We start from the raw sequence: 25,365 nt of genomic DNA on the forward strand, positions 1-25,365 counted from the left end.
CGTGATTTAATTTCTGTGGCGGTTTGGTCTACCCTTTGTCTCGAGCGTTCAATTAAACTAGAAATTTTAAACCACAAAGTAGGAGACACAATCAAATTGCAACCAAAAGAAATAAATTTTTCATCTCCATTAATTTGTCATAGCACGATAAGGCGTTAATTAAGTGTGCAAAAGTGGTGCAATGGTGTGCGGCGAAAACGAACGAAGCTCTTCTCGACTTTTCACCCACAATTTTTCCGCTGAACCATCGAGATTGGGAAAAGTTTTAGGGGCAAAACGTAGAACCAGCACCACCACCTTTCGTGTCGCACATGTTTCCCGCCACTTTCACTCCTTCCCCCCTCGTTTCAATTAGAATCATCACCCCTCCGCACGTGGCTGGCTCGCAAATGGACCGCCGAGTTATAATCTTTTTCTTGACGTAAATTTTCCTCTCCAAATGGCACACACTTTGTGGTTGCCTTAGTTCCTTTCTTGATGGTCACCCACACCATCCACTCCGGGAATGAGTTTGTCACGTCAGGAACTTTAAGGGCGCGTTTTGAGGACTTGAGAAGTGGCGCGCTGGGGGAATACTTTCACCAGGCACGTGTGGCTTGCACAGTTGTAAAACGTTATGAGCCTGGTATTTTCAATTAAAGTTTTCCTTTTTTGTCCTACTTTTGGGGAGAGTAACATAAGAATTTTTATTCTTTAGAAAGCTTTCAATCTTCAGAAGATTTATGATCATCATTATAAAATGATATTTATTAAGTTTAGTTTTACTAATTTTAATATTTTCAAATGCTGCATAAAAACAGTAAACATTGGCTGACGGCTTACAAAATTTGATCAACATTTGAAAAACTGTAGAAATTACCATAGACCAGGCAAAATAACCAAAATAGTAATCTGGATTTTTTTAAAGTACTTAAAAAATCAAGCAATATAAAAAAATATGTTGTAATGCTCACTTAGAAAATTTTCAAACAAGTTGAGATTTTCTTGGCGAGTAAAACAGTAATTTAAAAAAACAACTTTTATTTATTTTACTTTTTATTAAAGTTTTGGTATAAAGGCTAATTTCATGGCCAAAATAATGTCATTGATAAAATTTGTCAACATTTTCCCATAATTTTAGCCATATTGAGCAATAACAAAATTGGCACATTTGGTTATGAACACTTTCCTTTAGGGATATATCAATTATTAAAATATTAACATTAAAATTCTTTACTTTTATGAAAGTTGTGATGAAACGACCTCATTTCATGGCCAAAGTAATGTATTCGACGAAATTGATTGCTTGTGCTATTTCCAGCATTTCTGTAAAACTGTAGTGAATTTCAATAAGATTTAGTTAAACGGAAAGGGGATCATCATTAAAATTTTCACTGGTTAGCTGAAAATTTAAGGTTTTGTAAATAATTTGATTAGTTCAAAAAACAAACAGTTTTTAAATGCAACAGTTAATCACGATTTGGAAACGAACGATCGCATTGTTTTCGACCCTTCAAAAAAGCATTTTTTCCATAAAACTAATCATCTGGCGAATTTGAATTATCCCGGAATATTTAATACAACATAGTTCGAAGAAGTGTAATATCTCCTTTAGCAGAAAGATTATACTTAGAATCGTACAACAAATAAGAAAATTTAAGGTATATTTTTTTGTTGGACAATGAGTAAAGTTAATTCATAGAGCTATAAAGGAAAATATTGACAGCTATAGTTGAAGTGAAATTAATAAAAAATTAGGAAGAAAAGCATTTTAAATAAACCGTATTTAGTGAGCATGAGCATGAGCATGAGCATGAGAGACCACCCATGGTTGTCCTTCTCCGTTGCTGAACAGGACCATAATATCCCATCAGCACAACCGGTCACACGCTTCAACGATCAAATGACGTTTCCCTTATCAACAGCATGCATGAATGCGCTGAAAAGATAAAACATCACGATTATCAAAACTAGAGCCGGTGCGAATAGGAAACAGTCATTGGCCACCAACGGCGCCCGCCATGTCAGTTTGTAGATCTCGAGGGAATGGGACGGGAATGTTAGTTAGCACAGGCTGCTACCAAGGGTGGGTTCTATACGATATCCACACCCCCGCGTGTGCCGGAAAACTACTTCTACTTGGGATTTTGTTAGTGGGTAAGGGTAATGGCCAGGATTCAATATAGAGGATGATGATGCGACCCAATAATCAATAAATTTTGTTTAATGGTGTGATGTATTATGCATTCTCAAGGCAATCAGTCGGAGTATGCGGATGAGACTATTCCCGGTTATTTGGTGTTGAGTTTAGCATAAAAGATTTAATCTTAGACAGCCGGCTGTGGAAAGATAAAACGAAATAAAATGCGAAAACGCGAAACCGCCCGGATTGAAATACACGCACAATCGGGGGGACAACAGAGACGGAAACGGCAACGAAAATCCTGCGTGAGGACCGCGACGCACACCGTTCAAATTCTCCAACTCAACTCCATTCAAAAATTCAAAAATTCAAAAATTCAAAAATTCAAAAATTCAAAAATTCAAAAATTCAAAAATTCAAAAATTCAAAAATTCAAAAATTCAAAAATTCAAAAATTCAAAAATTCAAAAATTCAAAAATTCAAAAATTCAAAAATTCAAAAATTCAAAAAATTCAAAAATTCAAAAATTCAAAAATTCAAAAATTCAAAAATTCAAAAATTCAAAAATTCAAAAATTCAAAAATTCAAAAATTCAAAAATTCAAAAATTCAAAAATTCAAAAATTCAAAAATTCAAAAATTCAAAAATTCAAAAATTCAAAAATTCAAAAATTCAAAAATTCAAAAATTCAAAAATTCAAAAATTCAAAAATTCAAAAATTCAAAAATTCAAAAATTCAAAAATTCAAAAATTCAAAAATTCAAAAATTCAAAAATTCAAAAAATTCAAAAATTCAAAAATTCAAAAATTCAAAAATTCAAAAATTCAAAAATTCAAAAAATTCAAAAATTCAAAAATTCAAAAATTCAAAAATTCAAAAATTCAAAAATTCAAAAATTCAAAAATTCAAAAATTCAAAAATTCAAAAATTCAAAAATTCAAAAATTCAAAAATTCAAAAAATTCAAAAATTCAAAAATTCAAAAATTCAAAAATTCAAAAATTCAAAAATTCAAAAATTCAAAAATTCAAAAATTCAAAAATTCAAAAATTCAAAAATTCAAAAATTCAAAAATTCAAAAATTCAAAAATTCAAAAATTCAAAAATTCAAAAAATTCAAAAATTCAAAAATTCAAAAATTCAAAAATTCAAAAATTCAAAAATTCAAAAATTCAAAAATTCAAAAATTCAAAAATTCAAAAATTCAAAAATTCAAAAATTCAAAAATTCAAAAATTCAAAAATTCAAAAATTCAAAAAATTCAAAAATTCAAAAATTCAAAAATTCAAAAATTCAAAAATTCAAAAATTCAAAAATTCAAAAATTCAAAAATTCAAAAATTCAAAAAATTCAAAAATTCAAAAATTCAAAAATTCAAAAATTCAAAAATTCAAAAATTCAAAAATTCAAAAATTCAAAAAATTCAAAAATTCAAAAATTCAAAAATTCAAAAATTCAAAAATTCAAAAATTCAAAAATTCAAAAATTCAAAAAATTCAAAAATTCAAAAATTCAAAAATTCAAAAATTCAAAAATTCAAAAATTCAAAAATTCAAAAATTCAAAAATTCAAAAATTCAAAAATTCAAAAATTCAAAAATTCAAAAATTCAAAAATTCAAAAATTCAAAAATTCAAAAATTCAAAAATTCAAAAATTCAAAAATTCAAAAATTCAAAAATTCAAAAATTCAAAAATTCAAAAATTCAAAAATTCAAAAATTCAAAAATTCAAAAATTCAAAAATTCAAAAATTTAAAAATTTAAAAATTTTAAGGCCGTTGTAAATATTTTTTGAAGTTTATGTCCCCCGACTCTGACCAAAGTCGAGGGGGGGGGGGCAAAAAATAAAAAAAGTATTAAAATTGAAATTACGAGTAATGGTTTAAATATTTTAATGAAAAAAGTGTTTAAAAATGCATTATACACCTGTTCAGTTGTTTTGCCATCATTTATTTCCAAAATATCCAAGTATTGACGAAAATTTTATTTATTGCGAAAAATATTTTTTTTTTGCGGTGCTGTATATTGGAATTTTATAAAAATTCAAAACATTTTCAAACAAGCCCAAACATGCTAAATATTACTATCAATGCAGAAAAATGCATTTTAGAATGTTTTTAGTTGATTCGACTTCTAATTTCATGAAAATTTTGAAGTTTTTTGGAAAAATATTGTTTTTGCCCCCTGATTTTTCAGACCAATTTTGAAGGGGGGGGGGAGTTTTAAAATTTTTTAAAAATTTTTTAATTTTTTTTTAAATTTTTTAAAATTTTTTTAAATTTTAAATTTTTTAAATTTTTTTCGAACTCTTTTTAATTTTTCAAACTTTTTTTAATTTTTTTTAATTTTTTTTTATTATGTTTTAAATTTTTCTAATAAACCGTATTTAGTACATCAAAATCATTTTTTTTGCTGGAAAAAACTTTTCTATGAAAAGATATGATTAACATAAATGTGTATATTGATTATGTTTGAAAAAGTGGTTTTAGCAATAATTAAAATTGAGTTTGATGTACTTTAGCAGATTCGATTCATTTGAAATGTTTTCTTCTTAATGGCGCTTACGTCACATAGTCAAATCAATTGATTGATTGATTTTGCATATCAACTGCTGTAATAAATATTAGGCAAAGGTCTGGACACATAAGCATGACGGCAGTAGCTTTAACAGTAATGTGAATAATAAATTTGAATTTTGATAAGGAATTTCAAAAATCGTTAGTTTTTTACTAAAATGCCCCCCTTAACAAAATTACTTATTCAAAAAACGTAACTTAATCCACCCTTAGGTGCTTGGTGCCTTCCTCACATTTAGAGCTTAATGCTATCCAAATAGACAAGCTCGTTGGAAAGGTCTTGCAAATACCTATCCAAAGATAGGTCGCATGATATATTTGGACAAAGTTTTCATCAAAATATCTGAGATCCGGCTTCGAAAAGATGCATAAATGACACTTAAGTGTTTATAACTTTTGATAGGGCTGTCAAATTTTCTATGTTTTAAACGCGTTGGAAAGTCCGGGTACTTAGCCTGATGGTTAAGCGATCTGCCTTCCAAGCAGACGATCAGGGATTGAATCCCGCCCGGTCACCTCGTCACCGATTTTTCGGTGGCAACTAGACCCCCTTGCTCCCTCTGGGAGCACCAGAACCCCGGTAATTAATTACCAAAACACACACGCACGCCGCTCCCCCCGCTAGAACCAGATAGTGGTGGTTGAGTGCAAACAGGACGGGAAGATGACCAACCAACCACACCACAACGCGTGAAGGAAGGAAGGAAGACTCTTATAAGAAGACCCCCCTGGAGATCATCATCATCCATCATGAACAAGAACAATAGATCTCGAGATCTATAAATAGACGCACGGCTCCGTGATGGCAAGGCCGATTGAGCCAGTTAGGGTATAGGTTAAGATAGAGGACAAAGAATAAAAAAAAACGCGTTGGAAAGGTCTTTTAAATACCTTTCTAAAAATGTATAACATGCCTGGTTTTCTTGCAAAAACCACCCTTTTTACAATCTTCCGGACTTTTGTTAAAACCGTTTTTTGACTTTTGAAGTACTTAACTAAACCTCATAATTTTTAATAGCGACTTATGGGACAACAAGACGGATCAAATGACGTCAAAACGGACAAAATCGGTTGCAGCCAATGTCAAGATAATCGAGTGACAATTTTTGATCAACATCTTACCACACACACAGACATTTGCTCAGAATTTGATTCTGAGTCGATAGGTATACATGAAGGTGGGTCTAGGAGGTCTAATTGAGATGTTCAGTTTTCGAATGATTTTATAGCCTTTCCTCAGTAAGATGAGGAAGGCAAAAACTATGTTAATGGTATTGATTTTAAGTTTTTGATTTTTTGCCCTCCTCATGTTACTGAGGAAAGGCTATAAAGTCACTCGAAAAATTTACTTCTCAATTAGACCTCCTAGACCCACCTTCATGTATACCTTTCGACTCAGAATCAAATTCTGAGCAAATGTCTGTGTGTGTGGTGGGATGTTGATCAAAAAATTGTCACTCGGTTATCTCGACATTGGCGATTTTGTCCGTTTTGGCGTCATTCGGTCCGTCTTGAGTTCCCATAAGTCGCTATTAAAAATTATGCAGTTCAGTTAAGTACTTCAAAAGTTATGCTAAAAAACGATTTTAGCAAAAGTCCGGAAGATTGTAAAAAGGGTGGGTTTTGCAAGAAAACCAGGCATGTTATACATTTTTAGAAAGGTATTTAAAAGACCTTTCCAACGCGTTCAAAACATAGAAAATCTGAAAACCTTATCAAAAGTTATAAACACTTAAGTGTCATTTATGCACTTTTTCAAAGCCGGATCTCAGATATGTTGATGAAAACGTTGTCCGGATCTCTCATGCGACCTATAGTTGGATAGGTATTCAAAAGAGCTTTCCAATGCGTCCAAAACATTGAAGATCTGACAACCCTATCGAAAGTTATAAGCACTTCAGAGTTATTTATGCACTTTTTGGAGGCCGGATCTCAGATATTTTGATGGAAACGTTGTGCGGATCTTTCATGCGACCTATCGTAGGATGGGTATTCAAAAGACCTTTCTAAAGCGTCCAAAACATTGAAGATCTGACCTATCAAAAGTTATAAGCACTTAAGTATTATTTATGCACTTTTTGCATTTTGGATAGCACCCTTTAAATGTGAGGAAGGCGCCAACCACCTAAGGGTGGATTAAGTAACGTTTTAAAGATAACTTCGGAACAAAAAATTGTTAGCTCCAATTGTTGTTTTTTTGCTGTTTTGGCGAAATTTTCTGCTATTTTGGCAGAGTATCTACCATATGAATCCTGAAAAATATGTTTTAATCTTTTTGTGCAGCTTTCAATGTATTTTTTGGTCATCCGAAAACTCGATTTTCTTACCCTGCTTAAAGAATGATAGCAAAACTTTGAAATGGACAAATCGTTGGAGAATAACTTTTTTGCCTGATCCGACAGTTTTAATGCCAGAAAAATTCAAGAGGACTTCAGTTTACACTTTTTATAGGCTGTGGAATTAGCAAATATTTTTGCAGTTCAAGTTATAACACGATTTGATGATGGATTCTTTTTTCATGTGTGTTTCTGTTGGACTGAGTTATTGGAAAATATGGTGATAAGATCTCTCTTAAATATTTCAGACGTGTAAAATCAATATCAACCAATAAATTGGATCTTAGAAAAAAATTCCAAGTGCTCCAACCTGTTTCGACCTCTCAGCGCGCTAATTAAAGTCCCCTTGTTAACGCCTGAAAACAAACAGATCAAAGGTCAAACAAATAAATTAAAAACAATCCAATTCAAATTAATTGCACCTAATTGAAACACCCATTGATGAAAGCCCGCCTTGTTTACATGTTTCAATCTAGTTTATTACGATGAAAAAAAGAGAGTGCCGACAAACATTAAAGCTGTTTCCTCGATAAAAGCTTCCCATCCTGTTTCTATCAGTGATATACACCAAGCTGCATTAACGCTGTAATCGCTGCTTTCGACGGCGATGATGATGATGATGAGAGTTTGAAAGGTTATTGCAGCCAGAAGCCAATCGTTTTTATTTTCGGCGGGGTGGAACCAACTCTATGCGAGCCAAGTTCGTTCAGAGAGTTAACCCTATTCTCACGTGCTGGCAGCTGTTGTTCCGTTTTTCGGCGTGTCACTGTAACAAACGGTACATGTACATGGTTTAATTGTTATTGCAGTGCATAAAACCTGTTAAAACATAAACAGCGAACGTTAAACTGAACTTTGCATTTGAAATTCGGGTTTTGCTATGAGCGTTTTGAGCTTAATTTCGGTGTTGTTTTTCGCGCCTCTAGCAGTTTCACGTGCCCTTAGAGCAGCGAATGTCACGAACCAGAAAGGGGTACAGTACAGTTGTCAAGTTCCAGTGCAATCCGACTGAATAAACTTTGTTTTTGCTAAAATTTAAAAAAAAACTTACTTTTCCTTTATGCTAATAAAAAGATTAGAAATATGATAGTTCTTTGCATCCTCTTTTTAAATCGTCCAGGGCGAGACACAACTGAGCAACTCTGTACCAAAATCGGAAATGGATTTTATTTGTGTTTTTTTTATTTGGCTCAAACTTTGTGGGGGCCTTTCCTATGACCAAAGAAGCTATTTTGTGTCATTGGTTCACCCATACAAGTCTTCATAAAAAATTTTTGGAAGCTGTCCATACAAAAATGGTACGTTTATTTTTAGACAGCTGTAACTTTTGATTACATTTTCTGATCAATTTGGTGTCTTCGGCAAAGTTGTAGGTATTGTTGAGGACTATTGAGAAAAAAAAGGTACACGGAAAAAATTGCCGATTTTTCAATTATCATTTTTTCCAAAATATCAATATCCCAAAATACGTATTTTTTGATTTTAGAGATTTTTTTATATGTTTTAGGGGACAAAAACGCGCAACTTTTGAGCTATAGAGAGTTACGCAACTTTTGAGCTGCCGCCGAGTTATGAATTTTTGAAATAATAGTGATTTTTGGAAAAAAATTAAACCAAAAAAATTAACCTCAATCTTTTATGTAAAATTTAATTTGCAATCAAAAAGAACGTGACAGATTTTTTGATAAAGCTCCGTTTTCAAAATAAAGCCACCGAAAGTTTAATTTTAACGAAATATTTGCAGTTTTTCGATTTTTAAAAATAGTGTTCATGAGTGACCATTTCACAGTGTTCGGAATGGCAAAAATAAGTGGAATAAATTGATTACTCCTTTATTTGACGTCCTAGCCAAATGTTGTCTTCGGAAGAGTTGTTGTACTTGATAAAGGCTATCTTTTAAAGTTTTTGACATACAGGGTGATGACCTTCCAGGGTGTCAACCAAAAACTAACTTTGTTGGAAGACGTTGTAGGGCTTTGGTGTCTTCGGCAAAATTTTAGAGGAGAAAATTTCATGAAAGTTTGTCGAAGGTGCCAAATTTGTAGCTCTTAATCTATTTGAGATATACGCCATTTTTGCAAAAATGGTCAAAAAAAGCACTTTTTTGGTGATAACTCAAAATGTTTGCATTTTAGCGGCCTAATATGTCCTGAAGAGTCGTTTATGACATAAAATGACACATCTTTGCCGAAGACAGCCATTAAAACATAACCATTTTTAAGTGATTTTGAGCCTATTTTCAAGCTGCTGTGTTTTCAAAATGGTGTATTTTGGCACAAAACCGAACAATGCACCTGAAAGTACACATTTTCAACTACATTTCCTTAAAATATCTCCGTGTCTATCGGTGTCTATTTTTAGATATCTCAATTTGAATTTGACGTTTTTTCATCAATTAATTTATAAATGTTATTCGAAATCATAATGAATACGAGGTGAAAATCGGTAAATTGATAGAATTTTTATGGAAAATACTTTAGCTATGAAAAAATACGAAAACCTTTCTAAAGTGACCAAATATAAAAAGAAATTCTTAATTTCAAATACGAACAATTATTTAAAATTTTCACTTACATTATTTTTGGGCTAAACATTTTGCGCAAAAATGGTCCTTTTCAGAAGCTAATATTTTTCCAGCAAAAAATTCAAAAAATATGGTGTCTTCGGGAAAGTTGTTCTGAATTTAATGAAGGTTCTACATCTGAGAATTGATAAAGATTGGACGACTAATGCGCCCTCCACAGGTAAAGAAACTGAAACATTTGCTTTCCCATACAAATTTCAAGCGATTAGAGGGAGGGGTTTCCATGGTCAGAATGAGCTCAAATTTGGAATTTAGCTTAGTGTTGGGTCAATCTTTGATTTCAGGGAGTAGCCCCGAGAAAGGCCGAATTTGGACCACCGTTGTGCTTGGTCTTCATTGCTAATCTATGATTTACTAAAAAAAAAAGATGCATCGATAGGACACACTGTCAATCTAAGACAATAAGCCAAAAGATAAAGATATGCGCTGGCGTTAAAGCTTCGACTTGACGACTTGTTGATCTTTCGAGCGAGAACAAGCCGGGATATCGAATTTGATGTTCAGTATATGATTCTGTACACAGTAAATAATCCAATGGTAAAATCGCATGCAAAAGCATGCACATCACCTTTGTGAGCAAAAGCATGGAATATTGTATGAGAACATGTGTACAAAAAAAGCATGTACCGAAGAAAAAATCAGGTCCGCTAACCCCAAAAATAACATCAATCCGTCGAGAGTCATATTCATATTACCAAGCCCACGCTCCAACTCGCTCGGCTATCACGCCGCTATGTATTTAGTTTAATCCACGTTTTCTTTTACATGCTATTACTCACAAAGGTGATGTGCATGCTTTTGCATGCGATTTTACACCGTTTTTTTACTGTGATTAAAGCAAAAATTAAATAAGAAAAAATATGGTAAAAATAAGACGTAAAACACTTATATGGCTATATCTCTGTAAATAAATTTTGAAAGAGCTGCAAATTATGGGCACAAGAACTTAATGGCGCATGTTTTCGAATGGCTTTTTTCAAATTTAATTCTTTGAATTTGATAGTGTTATCTTTAAAATGGTAAAAAACACCTCTAGACATGGTTTTAACCATAATTACCGGCCGAAAATTGTGAACCTAAAAATAGAATTCTCGTCCCTGGCCCCACAGCTACAAATCAAAAAACCAGAAATTAAAAAAAATGGGGTTTTACGAGCGGTTTTCGGAAAAAAGAGATCCGGCTTTGAGTTCCGGTTTTCGGGCCAAAATAGAATCTAAAGAGCGCACCGAAACCTTCAAATTAGTAATAGGATTTTGTTCTGGGCGATTCCTAACCCGTGCACGAATTTCCAAAGATTTCTGAGTAAAACGTTTTTCCAAAAGCAAACCTTAAACCTTTCTTTTGTAAGAAAGGCAAAAGTACAAAAATTAAAACCTGGGTGATGAATAGAGAGAATGCGTAACGTGATTTTCGAATGATCCCACTTTGTTTACATCTACAAACTATGAGGCTGTTCAAGCACAAGCATGACTTTTTTCTTACTGGTAGATGAGCTGTTTTATAATTAGTGGTATACGTTTTATTTTGTCTAGTTTACTACATTATTTTGCTGGAAAATTGTGTGAGGTTTATCTTTTTTACGGATGACGAAGAACTACGACGAGATTGTCATTCTGCGATGTCAAAGATAAATACCTTGGCTTATTTTGAAATCATGTAGCTCTTCCTGGGCCAGCGAAAAATCATCGCTAATTCTAGCAAAGCTGAACCAACAAACAGAAAAGATTTTGACTAAAACAGTAGGTTTTAAAACGGAATCTATAAACATCTTCCATTCATAATTATAAAAAAAATGACGAACTCGCCTTCAATGTTCTTAAGATTACTTGACTTCAAAAGCCAAAAGAAATCATTCTTGCTAAAAAAACAAAAATTGATCGATAACAATACTCACCACTTTTGGCGAACAGTAAATTGGTTCCACTTTGACAGTTCAAAATTGAGGCCGTTTTACGAACCACTATTCAGCACCCAGATTAAAACCTCTGCTCTTTATCGCTACTCAACTGTTATAATTTTTGAGCATGTAATTTTACGGGAAATTTATTGTACTTTTCGAATGTGCAATAACCCAGAAGAGTAGTTTTTTCATTTATTTTTTTTTGTCATTTTGAATTTCGTGTTTTTTGTAACTTTGTAATTTTCAAAAGTGTAGCAATGTTCTTCAAAGTTGTAATGCGGACAAATACAAAAATGTTGATGCATAAAATAAATTTGTTTTCAAAATCAACGAAAATTTACCTGGTTCAGTTTTTATGCTTTTGATTATTCTTCATTTCAAACTTTCAATGAAATTCAAAGTAGAGTTTCTCTCATTTTTCTGCAATCAAATGTAAATTCCATGCCCCATCTTGCATTACACCCCTTTTTTGGCACAACAACACGCTCGCTACTGCCCAAGAACAAACTGGTCTGGCGAGTTTTCATCCGAAAAATTTTCGGCCATTATCCGGCGGTGTATGTTTATGTGTGTGTGTGTGTGTGTATATTTGCGCAGAACCGTTCCGTTGTTCCGCCCGCTTAGGCAGGCCCAGAAGCCCAAGCCCCAAAGACGACCGCACACAGCACATGCACTGAATGGGGCAATAAACGAAGGCACAAGCACAACAACAGTTGGCGCGATCTCCGCCTCGGCGCGGCGAGCCCAATCATGCGTTCAAGAGTGGTTGTTGTTGGAAGGCATCAGGGAAGGTACTTGGGATGGGAAACGCACAACTTCTTTTGATGCCAGATTTATCCACTTGCAACACCTGGGCGAGCAATTCATTTGCGTGAGGGCCGTGATCGGGGAAGGTTCGCTAGTTTCCGGTAGTGTTGGGAGAAAATTTTGGTAGCCAGAAAGGGTGTGAAGAAAGTGCGTTTTCGAAATGTGGTCAAGTGTGCTGCTGATATTGTTTACTGGAATCGTTGTTTTACGCGCCAGAAGGTAGCTAGAGCAAAGACATCAGGAATGAAACTTCAACGCTATTGCTCGGATGAATTTTGGATCGAATTTAATAACTTTGGACTGATTTGAGGAAGAAAAAAAACTATATGTGTGATTATTTTCATTAAGATGTGCCCGTAAACTACATAAGTATTTAGTTTGTTGCCTCGTTGCTTCTGACCAAAAAAGTGATCATGCATCATTTTATTCTCGATGCTTGCATGGAAAATTCAGTATCACCTATTATAATACTGCCGTTCTACGCAAAATTGTCCCATGTTCAAAAAGTGCAACTGTAAGCCTTATATGTCCCTGATCACCTCAGTTAGCTGCAGCATGCTCATCACACTTATGTATAATCCTCTTGCTATACAACAATCAAACAAGACACAATGCTTCCTAAAACTAATGATTCCGTGAAAGAAAATGCATGGTGGGACAATTATGCGTAGCAAGTGTAACGATGGAAAAACTGACTTGGTGTTGTATTTCATGGGTTTCAAATAATGTACTAGATTTTATGAGTTTTTCGGAAAGTATAAGTTAAACTAAAATTAAAAGTGATAAAAAGTCAGAATCTTTCAAAAATTACATGTGACAATTATGCGTAAATGGCAGTAAATCCCAGAAAAGCATGAGTGTCTCACCTGGATTTCCAGGCTGATGAGGATAGTAATTTAATTCGTCATTCATCCTTTCATGAATAACATAATTCTTGTGTACTTTTTCCAAGAGGACGATTTAACCGTTTATTTATCGAAAGTGAAGATTAAACTACCTGTTTTTTTACTCGAAATAAAAGTTTTTTGCTAGAACATCTCAATTTTAATCAAAATCTTGATGAGACCCAGAAGAATACTACTATTAGGTACGCCCTCAGGGAAGCGTGAATTTTGAAAAATCTGCAGTTTTTTTAATGGTTCAATAAGGCCGTAGCAAATATTTTTTGAAGTTTATGTCCCTTGAAAAAAGTTAATTCAATTCAATTGTGTTTTTATTAGAATTTAACTGTTCTGCTCCAGGATGTTACATTTGCAATTCAGAGATTTGGAGAACCTTTCAACTGAGATCTGAGATGACATAAACTTTGAAAAATATATGCAACGACCTAAACCAAATTCAATGTTTTAACCTTTTGGGAATTTAAACACACTTTCAAATTGGATTATTCGATCTTTTTTATTAAAAAAAAACCTGAATTGTCCCTTATTTGCTTATTTTACAAATTATTTTCAAATTAAATGATTCAAAGAAGTCCGTTTTCCGACATGTTTTTTTCACAGATAAAACAGTTACATCTTTTTAGCAACATATTTGTAAATACAGTTTTCCTCAATGGAACAATTCCGTCTCAAATCAGGAATTTTTCTGGTACTTTTGTACCCGACCCTCTCCGTTTTCAATTAAACTTTGTATTCATGTTATTGTGTGCATATGGAGCCAATTGTACTCGAAAATGACATTTGAGAAGGGCGTAAGTTATTTAGATATTTTTTGTATTCTGTAATTTAAAAATGACTGTATCTCGAAGGCGTTGTGTTGTATCGTACCAAAAAGTGGTCAAAGACAAACTTGTAGGAAATAGGACGGGCTTTCTGAAAAAAAATACACTGAAAGAAAAATACACGCCACATCTATGACATTTTTTCAATTTTAATGTTTAAAAGTTGAATTTAAAGGTGAAGTTACGTTTTTTTTGTTCAAAATTTTTGAGGAAATAGCTTAAAATGTGACAAAAAGACTCACGAAAAATGCAGGATGGTATGTCTCTCCTTAAAAAGTACAAAAATCATTTATTAAAACTGTTTTTTTTTGAGAAGTGGTCTAAACGTCAAAATTTTCAAAAACCGATAGAGGGAATTGATTCTCCAGACAATTTTACATAAAAGTCTCCATATCGACCATTGTCATTGCAAAGTTACAGCGGTTTTAAAAATAAAAATGTTGAAAAAGCCAAACATTCAATATTACGCCCTTTTAAAATGATAGTCTTGATTTGAAAATTTTGAAAATATTGTTTTCGAAAAGATCGGAAAATTTCTCAAATATTTGATATTTTAACATTGCTGAGATATCGACATTGAAAAATGGTGGGCTGTTCGGGTGAGACTTAGAAAACATCAATTTTCCATTAATTTTCCTGTTTTTAAACCTTTGCATTGCAATATCTCAGCAACTAAAGGTCGTATCAGCAAAGTCCGAATAAGCAAAATATAGAGAATGTTCTCAGCTTTCCAAAAATATTTTTGTCAAAAGTGGGCAAACATGTGCACTAATTTTAAAAAATTAAAAACTTCGACTATTTTCAAAAAGTCACATCAAAATGGATATAACTTGAAAACGGTGCACTTTATCAAAATTTCACTGAAGTACTTTTTGATTGCAAATTTGATTTTACATCGAAAAATGAAGTTGAAAAATTTTTGTGACCAAAATTTCGATTTTTTTGAAAAAATCAGTATTGATTAAAAAATTCATAACTCGGTCAATGATTTTTTGCACAACCTGGAAATTTCTGAAAAGTTGGCATTTTATGTCTTCTAAAACATATCAAAAAATAAAAAAAATTAAAATTAGTGTTTTTTGCAAATCAAGTTTTAGTGATAAAAAGTTAAATAAAAAATCACCAATTTTTTTACCGTATATTGTTTTTTCCAGTGTAGTCCGTATCCATACCTACAACTTTGTCCAAGACACCAAATCGATCAAAAAATTCCTTCAAAAGATACAGATTTTTGAATTTTCACATATCATTTTTGTATGGACAGCCGCTAAATTTGTATGGAAAATTATGTGGACAATTTAATGATGCAAAATGGCTTATTTGGGCATACCGAAGGCACCAAAAAAGTTTCAGTCGGATTAAAAAATACAAAAATTAAAATTGAAGAAAAAAAACCGATTTCGTAGAGAATTGCTCAAATGTCTAAATAACTTACGCCCTTCTCAAATGTCATTTTCGAGTACAATTGTCTCCATATACACACAAATGGCTTATATAGGCCTAGAATAACATGTCTACAAAGTTTCATTGAAATCGGAGAGGGTCGGGTACAAAAGTACCCGAAAAATTCCTGATTTGAGATGGAATTGCTCAATGTCAAAATTTTCAAAATTAAACGAAAAAATCATTTCTAGTTTTAGCGATTGTATTGTAAAGCTATTGTGTTTCATAAATTTATAAAGCCTTTTAAAAAAAACTAAACATTAGATTTTGAGTTATTTAACTCGTATTTTTCATTTTGAAAAAAATTTCAAACTATCAAAGTCAAATCAAAGTTATCATGTTTATGAAAAGCTGCTTTGAGTTGCAAAATGAAAGTTGAATAATTGTACAACCCGTGTTGAAAAAAATAGTTTTGCAACAAGTAGTATATTTTTTGCAATTCTGAAAATAACACTGGAACAGAATTTTTAAGTGAGACCTTTTTTGCTATGCCTAAGTTAAGTGCTACATTGAACTTTTCAGCACTGTTATCTTTAGTGATTAGTGATAATAAATAGGCCATTTCGTAACTGTAGAATGACAGTAAAGTAGGTGTTTTCTAAACGGAATTGAAAATATATTTAAAGTAGTACGGGGCAAATGTGCGCTCCAGCCTTTTAAATACCTAATTGTAATCTAAATAGCTCATATTTGGGGTTTCGACTTGTTTTAGGGTCAATTTTATGTATTTACAAAAATAAAGTGCAAAAATTGAAGTTTGTGCAAGTGATTGGGAAGCCACTTTTGGGCTAATATTTGAAGTTTACAAAATAAGGTTTACAAAACTTCGAAGGCTTTGAAACCATTTAACTAGTGTTTTGCCTAGCCAATTACCTTGCTAATCCTTAAAGAATTTTTGAAATTCCTCTTCTTCAAACACATTGGATAACTTTTATTTCTGATAAGGTTTTTAACACTAAAAATAAAACTTTAGTTATATAAGTACTATTTAGTTTAAAGTAGTTACTATAGCATAAAATTATCTTCATTTGGGGTAAAAAACAACCCCCAATTGAAAGCTTGATGAAAAGTTAACTTTTAAACAAAAAATAACTGAAAAATCACTTTGCCCCGCATAGTGCACACCTTTGCCCACATACGGGGCATGTGCCGCATTTTGTTTTTTTTTTAGAGCAATTGCCTGGTTCTCGAGATGCAAGCGATTTGAGGTAAATCCTAGTACTACGTTTTGAAGGCCATCGACAAGGGTGTCATTTGGTATACACAACGAATCAAAAATTTTGTATGGTCGCCAGCGACAGAACGATTAGGTGCGCACCTCTGCCCCACTCTACTCTATGAGGCTCCGTAGTTAAACTACTTACTTTTCCTGTCATTCTTGAACAAACAAATATAACAGAGTCGAAAAGTAAAACTTTTTGGTGCAAGGGCTAAAAAGATCAACTTTCCCACACTAAAATGGTTGTTGAATAGGTGAACTTTTCAGCACTTGTATCGAAAAGTTCATCATTGTTTTGTTTTGAACGGTGATTTGACTTAACATTTTATTCAAAGGGATTTGTTGGATAAATGTACAACTAGTGCTGAAAACAACTTATGCTTGCATATTTAAAATGTTATATACCCTACTACTGAGCGTTTGTTTTGATAGTGTGCGTGAGCGCCGTGTTAAAAGTGACAGTTCGTCACTTTTTAGTTTGACTTTGACCAACCAACGGGGCACAAACTAAAAAAGTGTCAAACGAAAAAGTGTATAAAGAAAAATAAATGTTAGAAACTACCGTTTGGTCGTCCCCATTGAAAAAAAAATCCTAAATTTCTAACCTCCATGGATTGCTTATTATCTATATACTTCGTCATTCATCAATTCTTGATCTTCCCTTATTTGCCTTAAACCGAAATAAAAAATACAAAAAAAATGAAATGCGATTTCCTTGAGATTTGTTTTACCAAAAGGTTTAAGCTTGTCTAGACGTTGATAGTGCCCTTAATGTAAACATCTGTGTTAAATACCTTCTTTCAGCGTACCGAATGATTCGCTTGAAGAAGCATCAGCAGCACCGCCCAACGCCCAAAAGTTCTGGAAGAACGGTTACGCGGGGTACTCGACAATACCGCTAACGGAATCGAGTGGCCAGCCGTGGCCGGAGCAAACACGCGATTGCAACTGCGCACCCAAGATGCGGTTTCCGCGAAGATCCAAGCTTCGGGCCGTGATTCGTCGAAACGACATGGTTTTGGGCGATCCAGAGGAAGCTTTGGAAAACTTTCTTGAAGAGTACCTTCTTCGACTGTACCTTAACAAAGGGCTTTTTTCACCTCCGGTCACCACCGCCGTCAGCACGAGGAAAATTAGCAAAGGCAAAACTCGCTCCCAGAAGCAAGTCCAAAGTTTGCCAGCATTCCAGCACGAGAAGGCCGTTTATTCCGACGAGGAAAACTACCGAATATCTCACAACAGTCGATTCTACAGCCAGGAACCGGTCCCGGGACAGCTCCTGTACCCGCCAGTTTCGCCCAAATTCAACCCGGTAGTACGACCGTATGGAACCACCCACGTGAACATCCAGTCCAAACCACGATACGTTTCGTCGATGTTGATTCCACACTTTTTGAATCAATCCATGAACGAGCCCAAAGAGATTATACGGAACATTCTGAGGGCGAGCACGACGACGACGACAACGACAACGCCGGTGATGACCAATGAGAATGACCACGTGACGGAATTGCCGAAGCGGATTAGGTACGCTAAGAATTCGGGTTACATTAATTCGTCCAACTGGAGTCGGGAGAAAAATGTGATCAGCGGAGGTGGAAACAATACAAAAGTGCAGTGAAATAAACCAATATTAATGGGGTTTAGTTATTTGATTAGTGAATATCACGTCCTTGAGAAATATTGTACCCTGAAATAATATCAGCAACGGTATCTTTGAAAGGAACTTATTTCCTATTAAATCCTTATCCATATCGTGAAAGACTGAAATTTGGAGTATTTTTTTGAAAATACGTAGTTTTGCAAAAGTTTTGAGTATTTAAAAAAAAATTTGTCTTTACATTCGAAATGTATGAAAAAAACCCGATCATTTGATACCAATATTGTGAAAAACAGAAATTTTGAGTATATTTTCGAAAATACGTAGTTTTGTGAAAAAATGTTGCCGTTGCCAATATTTTATAAAGCTCATGAGCACTGCCCTTTTACGGCGATATGATGTATACGCCATTGAGGTGATTTTGCTGTAGTCACGATTTGCTGGTTTTGTTCATTTTTTCAATTTAAAATGACTAATTTAAGGTCTAATCTGTAGAAACTGTTAAAAAGTATAATAAAAATGTGGCCCCTACAAAATTTCTGCTTTTTTCCTATTCTCTACGATTTTAAACCACAAACATCATTTGGCCGAAAAAATAGCAATAAAAAATCCCTCTCAATGATGTATGTATACGTTGCTCGATCAAAGTAGGGTACATTTATAATGCCAGCTATTTTGACAGCTGAGACGATCCCATAATGCATTGTCCACGTAAATACTTTAAGGGGGGGGGGGGGGGGTGAGGGTATTAGGGAGCGTTCTTTTATTACGTAACGCAGTGGGGGGAGGGAGGGAGTCGGATGCCGTGTTACGCTCTATACAAAAAAATTAAAATTTGTATGGAAGTTTTGTTACGAGGAGGGGAGGGGGTCTCAAAATCCGACTGTTTGCGTTACGTAATAAAAGAACGCTCCCTTAGCGATTGTCTACGCTCCATAAACACATTTTTTGCATGAACAATTGTCCGCATGGGAGGTGGGTAGGTCTAGAATTTTCAAAAAAGTGTCTACGTGGATGTGGATAAGGTGTCATCCATTAAGTACGTCACATTAAAATCAGCCAAAATTTACTCCACCCCCCTTTGTCACGATTTCCCTATGCTTTTAACACGCAATGTCACGCTTACTCAAAACCCCCCTCTTCCCTCAGAACGTGACGTGACGTGACGTGACTTTATGGATGACACCTAATGGACGTCCCCTCAAGAATTAAATCGAAATTATGTAATAAAATATTGCCCAGTCTTGATTTGGTCCCAAAAACCTCAAATCAACCTTCAACAACTATTTGTATTGAATTTGACTTCTATCAATTCTCAATGTATACATACATCATGATGAGTAAAATTGGCGTATACATCATTGTTTGTTTGGTTAATAAAATGGCCCCCAGAGCAGTTTTTTGAAAAAAAATTTCGTCAGGAGGTAGCTTTTAAGATAATAGACTGTACAATAAAATTGAAAATGTCCAAAATTGCGTATACATCATATCGCCGTAAAATGGCAGAGCAGTTCTCTACGAAATCGATTTTATTTAATTTTTATTTTTGTATTTTTTAATCCGACTGAAATTTTTTTGGTGCCTACGTTATGCCCAAAGAAGCCATTTTGCACCGTTAGTTTGTCCATATAATTTTCCATACAAATTTGGCAGCTGTCCATACAAAAATGATGTATGAAAATTCAAAAATCTGTATCTTGTGAAGGAATTTTTGATCGATTTGGCGTCTTCGGCAAAGTTGTAGGTATGGATAAGGACTACACTGAAAAAAATGATACACGGTAAAATAATGGTGATTTTTAATTTAACTTTTTTTCACTTAAACTAGATTTGCACTAAAACACTATTTAATTTTTTTATCTTTTGATATGTTTTAAGAGACATAAAATGCCAACTTTTCAGAAAATTACAGGTTGCGCAGAAAATCATTAAATGAGTTATTAATTTTTTAATCAAAACTGATTTTCGAAAATCGAAATATAAGTCGCAAAAAAATTTCAACTTCATTTTTCGATGTAAAATTAAATTTTCAATCAAAAAGTACTGATGTGAAATTTGCATAAAGTGCACGGTTTTCAAGTTATAGCAATTTTTAAATAACTTTTTTGAAAAAAGTCGCAGTTTTCCAATTTTTTAAACTAGTGCACAAGTTTGCCCACTTTTGAAAGAAATATTTATGAAAAGCTGAGAAAGTTCTCTGGGTAATTCTCCGCCAACTCACACAGCAGTTGCCCCGACCCCTCTTCGATTTACGTGAAACTTTGTCCTAAGGGGTAACTTTTGTCCCTGATCACGAATCCGAGGTCCGTTTTTTGATATCTCGTGACGGAGGGGCGGTACGACCCCTTCCATTTTTGAACATGCGAAAAAAAGAGGTGTTTTTCAATAATTTGCAGCCTGAAACGGTGATGAGATAGAAATTTGGTGTCAAAGGGACTTTTATGTAAAATTAGACGACCGATTTGATCGCGTACTCAGAATTCCGAAAAAACGTATTTTTCATCGAAAAAGACACTAAAAAAGTTTTAAAAATTCTCCCATTTTTCGTTACTCGACTGTAAAATTTTTTGGAACATGTCATTTTATGCGAAATTTAATGTACTTTTCGAATCTACATTGACCCAGAAGGGTCATTTTTTCATTTAGAACAAAATTTTTCATTTTAAAATTTCGTGTTTTTTCTAACTTTGCAGGGATATTTTTTAGAGTGTAACAATGTTCTACAAAGTTGTAGAGCAGACAATTACAAAAAAATGATATATAGACATAAGGGGCTTACTTAGAAACATCACGAGTTATCGCGATTTTACGAAAAAAAAGTTTACATTTTACATAAAAGTCCCGTTGACACCAAAAAGGCTTAAAAAGCAGGAAAATCAGGGGGCAAGAAAATATTTTTCTTAAAAACCTCTAAAATTTCCATGAAAATCAACTGAAAACAATCTAAAGGGCATTTTTCTGCATTGATAATTATATTTAGCATGTTTGGGCTTGATTAAAAATGTTTTGAATTTTTAAGAAATTCCAATGTAAAGCACCGCAAAAATTTAATTTTTCGCAAAAAATATAATTTTCATCAATAGGGTATCTTAACCATTAGTGGACCCCCTAGTAGAGCCGATGCACATTTTTCACAAATTTTCAATATTTTAAGCATTTTTTATTACCTTTTGTACAAAACAATGAAAACTGAAGTCTTTTGAATTTGAAAAAAAAGTTTTTTTGTCTGTTATTGACCCTGGTCCACTATAGGCAAACTGTTATTTTTATACTGTTATTTTATACCGATATTTGATGTTTTGATGCATGGTGTAGGTCTAATGATAGATATAATGAATAAAAGATGGATTTTGCTCACTTTTCATCATAAACAAATATGTTTTGTTAACAAATTTGGCTTCAAACAACAACAAAAACCTAGACATTTAAAAACATTTATTTCCGAAAAAGATCAGAGAAAACGTTTCAAAAATTACTGTAAACATAAAAATAATAAAAAAAAGTAATTTTGATGCACATTTTTTCATATTAATTACATAAATGGTTGACCGAAACTAAACAATAGATTTTTTTTACAGTTGCTGATAAAACCACGCATGTCTATTCAAAAAAATGTTTTGTTCGTTAAAGTGATGATACCATGGCATGCAATTTAATTTTTTTTATAATTTTATTATTTTTTTTATAATGGCCAATCTTAATAAAATATTTAAAAAAATCCACCGTTGTAACGGCACGCTACATACTCACTTGTAAAACCAAAACGTCAAAACCTGAACCAAAAATTGATTCTTATGGCAAATTCAACGTACTTCGAGAAACTATGAAACTATTGAAAATTCCAAGTTACAGCCATAAAACTGAACCGAACTCAACAGCAGAATTTGTCTTCAATACTTGCAGGGTACTATTCTCAACAAATTGTAGAAGGTATTTTGTGAAAATATTTTAAACGAAGAACAATTCATATAAAACGAAGTTGACTTTATAGCTGTCGGCCACTATTGCTAGTACCAACCACTAGTGTCTTCCTTTTATCTATAAGGACTTTGCCGCCCTGGGCTCCTAAATGTATGAGAGTATGGCACGGAGCGACGGCGCCGAATACCCATATTTACACAAAGAATTTTAGAGCGCCCGCCGCGGGATTCGAACCGACAACCTCTGGATTGTGAGTCCAGTGCGCGGTCCGGAGAAAATTCATATCGTCTGACGAAAAATCATGGCAATGATGGAAGTCTTCACCTACAGATGTGAGCTTTTTTTAATACAGGTAACTTTTTCATTCATTCCGACATTTTTACAACTCATTAGGCTTCATCCATAAAGTACGTCACGCTAAAATCGGCTAAAAATTACCCCCCTCCCCCCCCCCTTTGTCACGCTTTTCCTATACTTATAACATGCAATGTCACACTTGCTCAGACCCCCCCTCCCCCCCAGAGCGTGACATACTTTATGGATGACGCCTTAATGAAAAATTAAAGGTGTTCCCTTCGTCGTTCGCTGTGAGTTGTGGATTGTCGGCTTTTCTACCGAAGGTTTGACTGTCCATACCCTAAATGGCGTGATGGGAGCAAGGGCGTCTATGCGATGTGTCGCTACAGCCGCTACAAATTTGAACATTTGAAGACTCGCGCCTTTTTCTATTTCTTAATTTGCCGAGTGAAAACTTTTCCAGAACATATTTCAACCCTAGTTTCAACCACTCCAGCGTTAAATGGCCTCCGACTGCAAATGAAAAATTTTAATTGCACTCATACGGTACACTTTAGATGTAATTTCTCAGACGAGTAAGTCGACAGCCTCAGCCCACCAGCGAAAGCCTTACAAATCTGGGCACACTAAATTAACCAAGAAGCGAAAGAAAATCCAAAAAACTGCTCTACACGCGGGGTCTTTCGGAACGAACGTTTGGGATGAGGAAATAGGACTTTGGTTCACGCCATTTTTGAACGACTCCCTGCGTGGAGTGTCACTTAGACTTGAGGGTCGTGAGTTTACAACTTCGGCTAGACGTCCTACTCCACTGCACATTCTGGCCTCGGAAGACCATGAAAAATTAAAAAAAATAAACCCGGAACCATCAACATCAAAAATGTTTGTAATCCAATTATAACGAGGGATTAAATATCGCTTGGGCGTTTTCGGCCATTTGGCCAACATCGTCTCCCTCTTTTTTTGGCCCAGAAAAAAAGCAAACCACTCAAAACGAATCCGAGCTTATTTCGAAATTTTGTCCCATCCACCCACCCACAACTCCTAGCAAATCCAAGGGAAATGGCCTGCTTCGATAGACTGTGGCGATCAACTGACAACATTAGTGGGCAGGGCGAAAAGAGGACGACGACGACGACGACGTTTTGCAAACCCATGACATACTCCGTGTCGACCCCTCGAAAGTCGACCTACTTGGATGGGAAAAAAAACAGATAAGCTGCTGCTGCTGCCCTCATCCGATGGGAAAACTGATTACGTTATAGTCGGTCCAAATGGAAAAGCCAAACAGAATTATGCTCTCCGGTTTTGGGAGCAAACCGGAGATGAACTATTTGGTGACCCTTTTGGGCTGGTGAATTATTTTTTTTCGGGGAGGGAGTGCTGCTTAAACTTTCAAGTGGAGTTTTTTTTTGTGTGTGCCCAATTCAACAGAAGTGTCACGAAAGGATGTAAAGTCGAGTGTGTTCGGTCGTAATGGAATAATTAAATTAAACGAAAGCTCTTTTGGAAAACGATGTACTTTGTAGTAGTTTGTATTGCTAACCTAATTAGTAATAAAATTGATTAACAATTCAAGATAAAGTACACAGAAAAAAATCATGGTAATATTACATCTGGGAAGGGGTACATCTTTTATATCAGAAAAATGTGTAATTTTACCTCTGAAAATGTGTAATTTTACCACTATTCTGGTGTAATGTCGCTTTTTCAGTCTAAATTGAGGTAAAATTACATCATAAAATAGGTAATATTCAAGCTTTTAAAATTACACCTTCCAAATTTACACAATTTTTGCTGGGTAATTTGTAAACAAATCCTTATCTTTGAAGCTTTTGATTTCAAACATGGTTTTATGTCGGAAATATAAATATATCTATAGAGCTTAGTGATAAATTTAAGTAATTCTGGATTCAAGATTCGGACGAGAGAGGCATTTGAAATCCCTATTAAAGCCACCCCACACAACAATAACTAATATCCAGGACGGTCAATTTATTAATTGCAAGATTTATCTTATGCATAACAAATTTTTGTTAAATGAACTTACATGCGAAGTTCACTTCACAGAATTGCCTTGGCGCTCTCGATTGCGAGATTCCTACTCGAACTAGGTGTCCGAAGGCTTGATTGTTAAGGCATTTTTTAAACCTCTTTTTACACCTTAGCTTCCATCCACCCCGGGATTCGAAGTGACGACCTTTGGATTGTTAGTCCAACTGCCTAATAGCGACTCCACCGAGGCAGGACCCAGGTAGACGACCTGGACTGAGCTAACGACCTAACACCTCTATGTTATACCGGGGCCCACATTTACTTCCCCGTCCGATGGAAGGTGTTCTCAGACGAATTTCGTCTCAGAAAATGGCACCGGCGCCTTCTGGGATCGAGTTCAGGCCGACTGGGTTAGAGGCAACCACGCTTACCCCTACACCACGGGTCCCGGTTTTTCAGAAACTTATTTTTAACTGTCAAGAATTATTTCGAAGGGCTGTGATATTGTAAAATTCAAGAAAATAAGTTTTTTTTTTCAAATCTTTTTTAATAATTCGATTAGAACGATGACCTACAATCATCCCTTGCTTGTTTCAGTTTTCTTCAGTACTGCAGTTTAGTTTGTTTTGCTTTAATAAATTATCATATAATAGACTTTCCATAATTCGCTTGTTCTGTTTTATCTTTTCACACGGTTTTCACCACAGCTAAAATCGATCGTTGAAGACTATTTCAAAGCTTTTTTTGTCTAGTACTTTCTTTTGCGTATCAAATATGGACATTCTGATTCGATGTCAAATTGAAAGTCCCTCACTTTCACGATTTGTTTGAAATGGGAGTA

At 34.2% G+C, this 25,365-nt stretch overlaps 1 protein-coding gene across 1 annotated transcript; it reads left to right on the forward strand.

Moving 5' to 3' along the window:
• Positions 1–12,405: 12,405 nt before the first annotated feature.
• On the forward strand, positions 12,406–18,336 carry LOC120428157 (uncharacterized). The gene is made up of 2 exons (XM_039593141.2): positions 12,406–12,545; positions 17,516–18,336. The coding sequence occupies exons 1-2, from the start codon at positions 12,487–12,489 to the stop codon at positions 18,330–18,332; spliced, it is 876 nt and encodes a 291-aa protein (XP_039449075.1). The 5' UTR covers positions 12,406–12,486; the 3' UTR covers positions 18,333–18,336.
• The last annotated feature ends 7,029 nt before the right edge of the window (positions 18,337–25,365 follow it).

This window comes from Culex pipiens, chromosome 2, assembly GCF_016801865.2.
Source record: "Culex pipiens pallens isolate TS chromosome 2, TS_CPP_V2, whole genome shotgun sequence".
Taxonomy (NCBI): domain Eukaryota; kingdom Metazoa; phylum Arthropoda; class Insecta; order Diptera; family Culicidae; genus Culex; species Culex pipiens.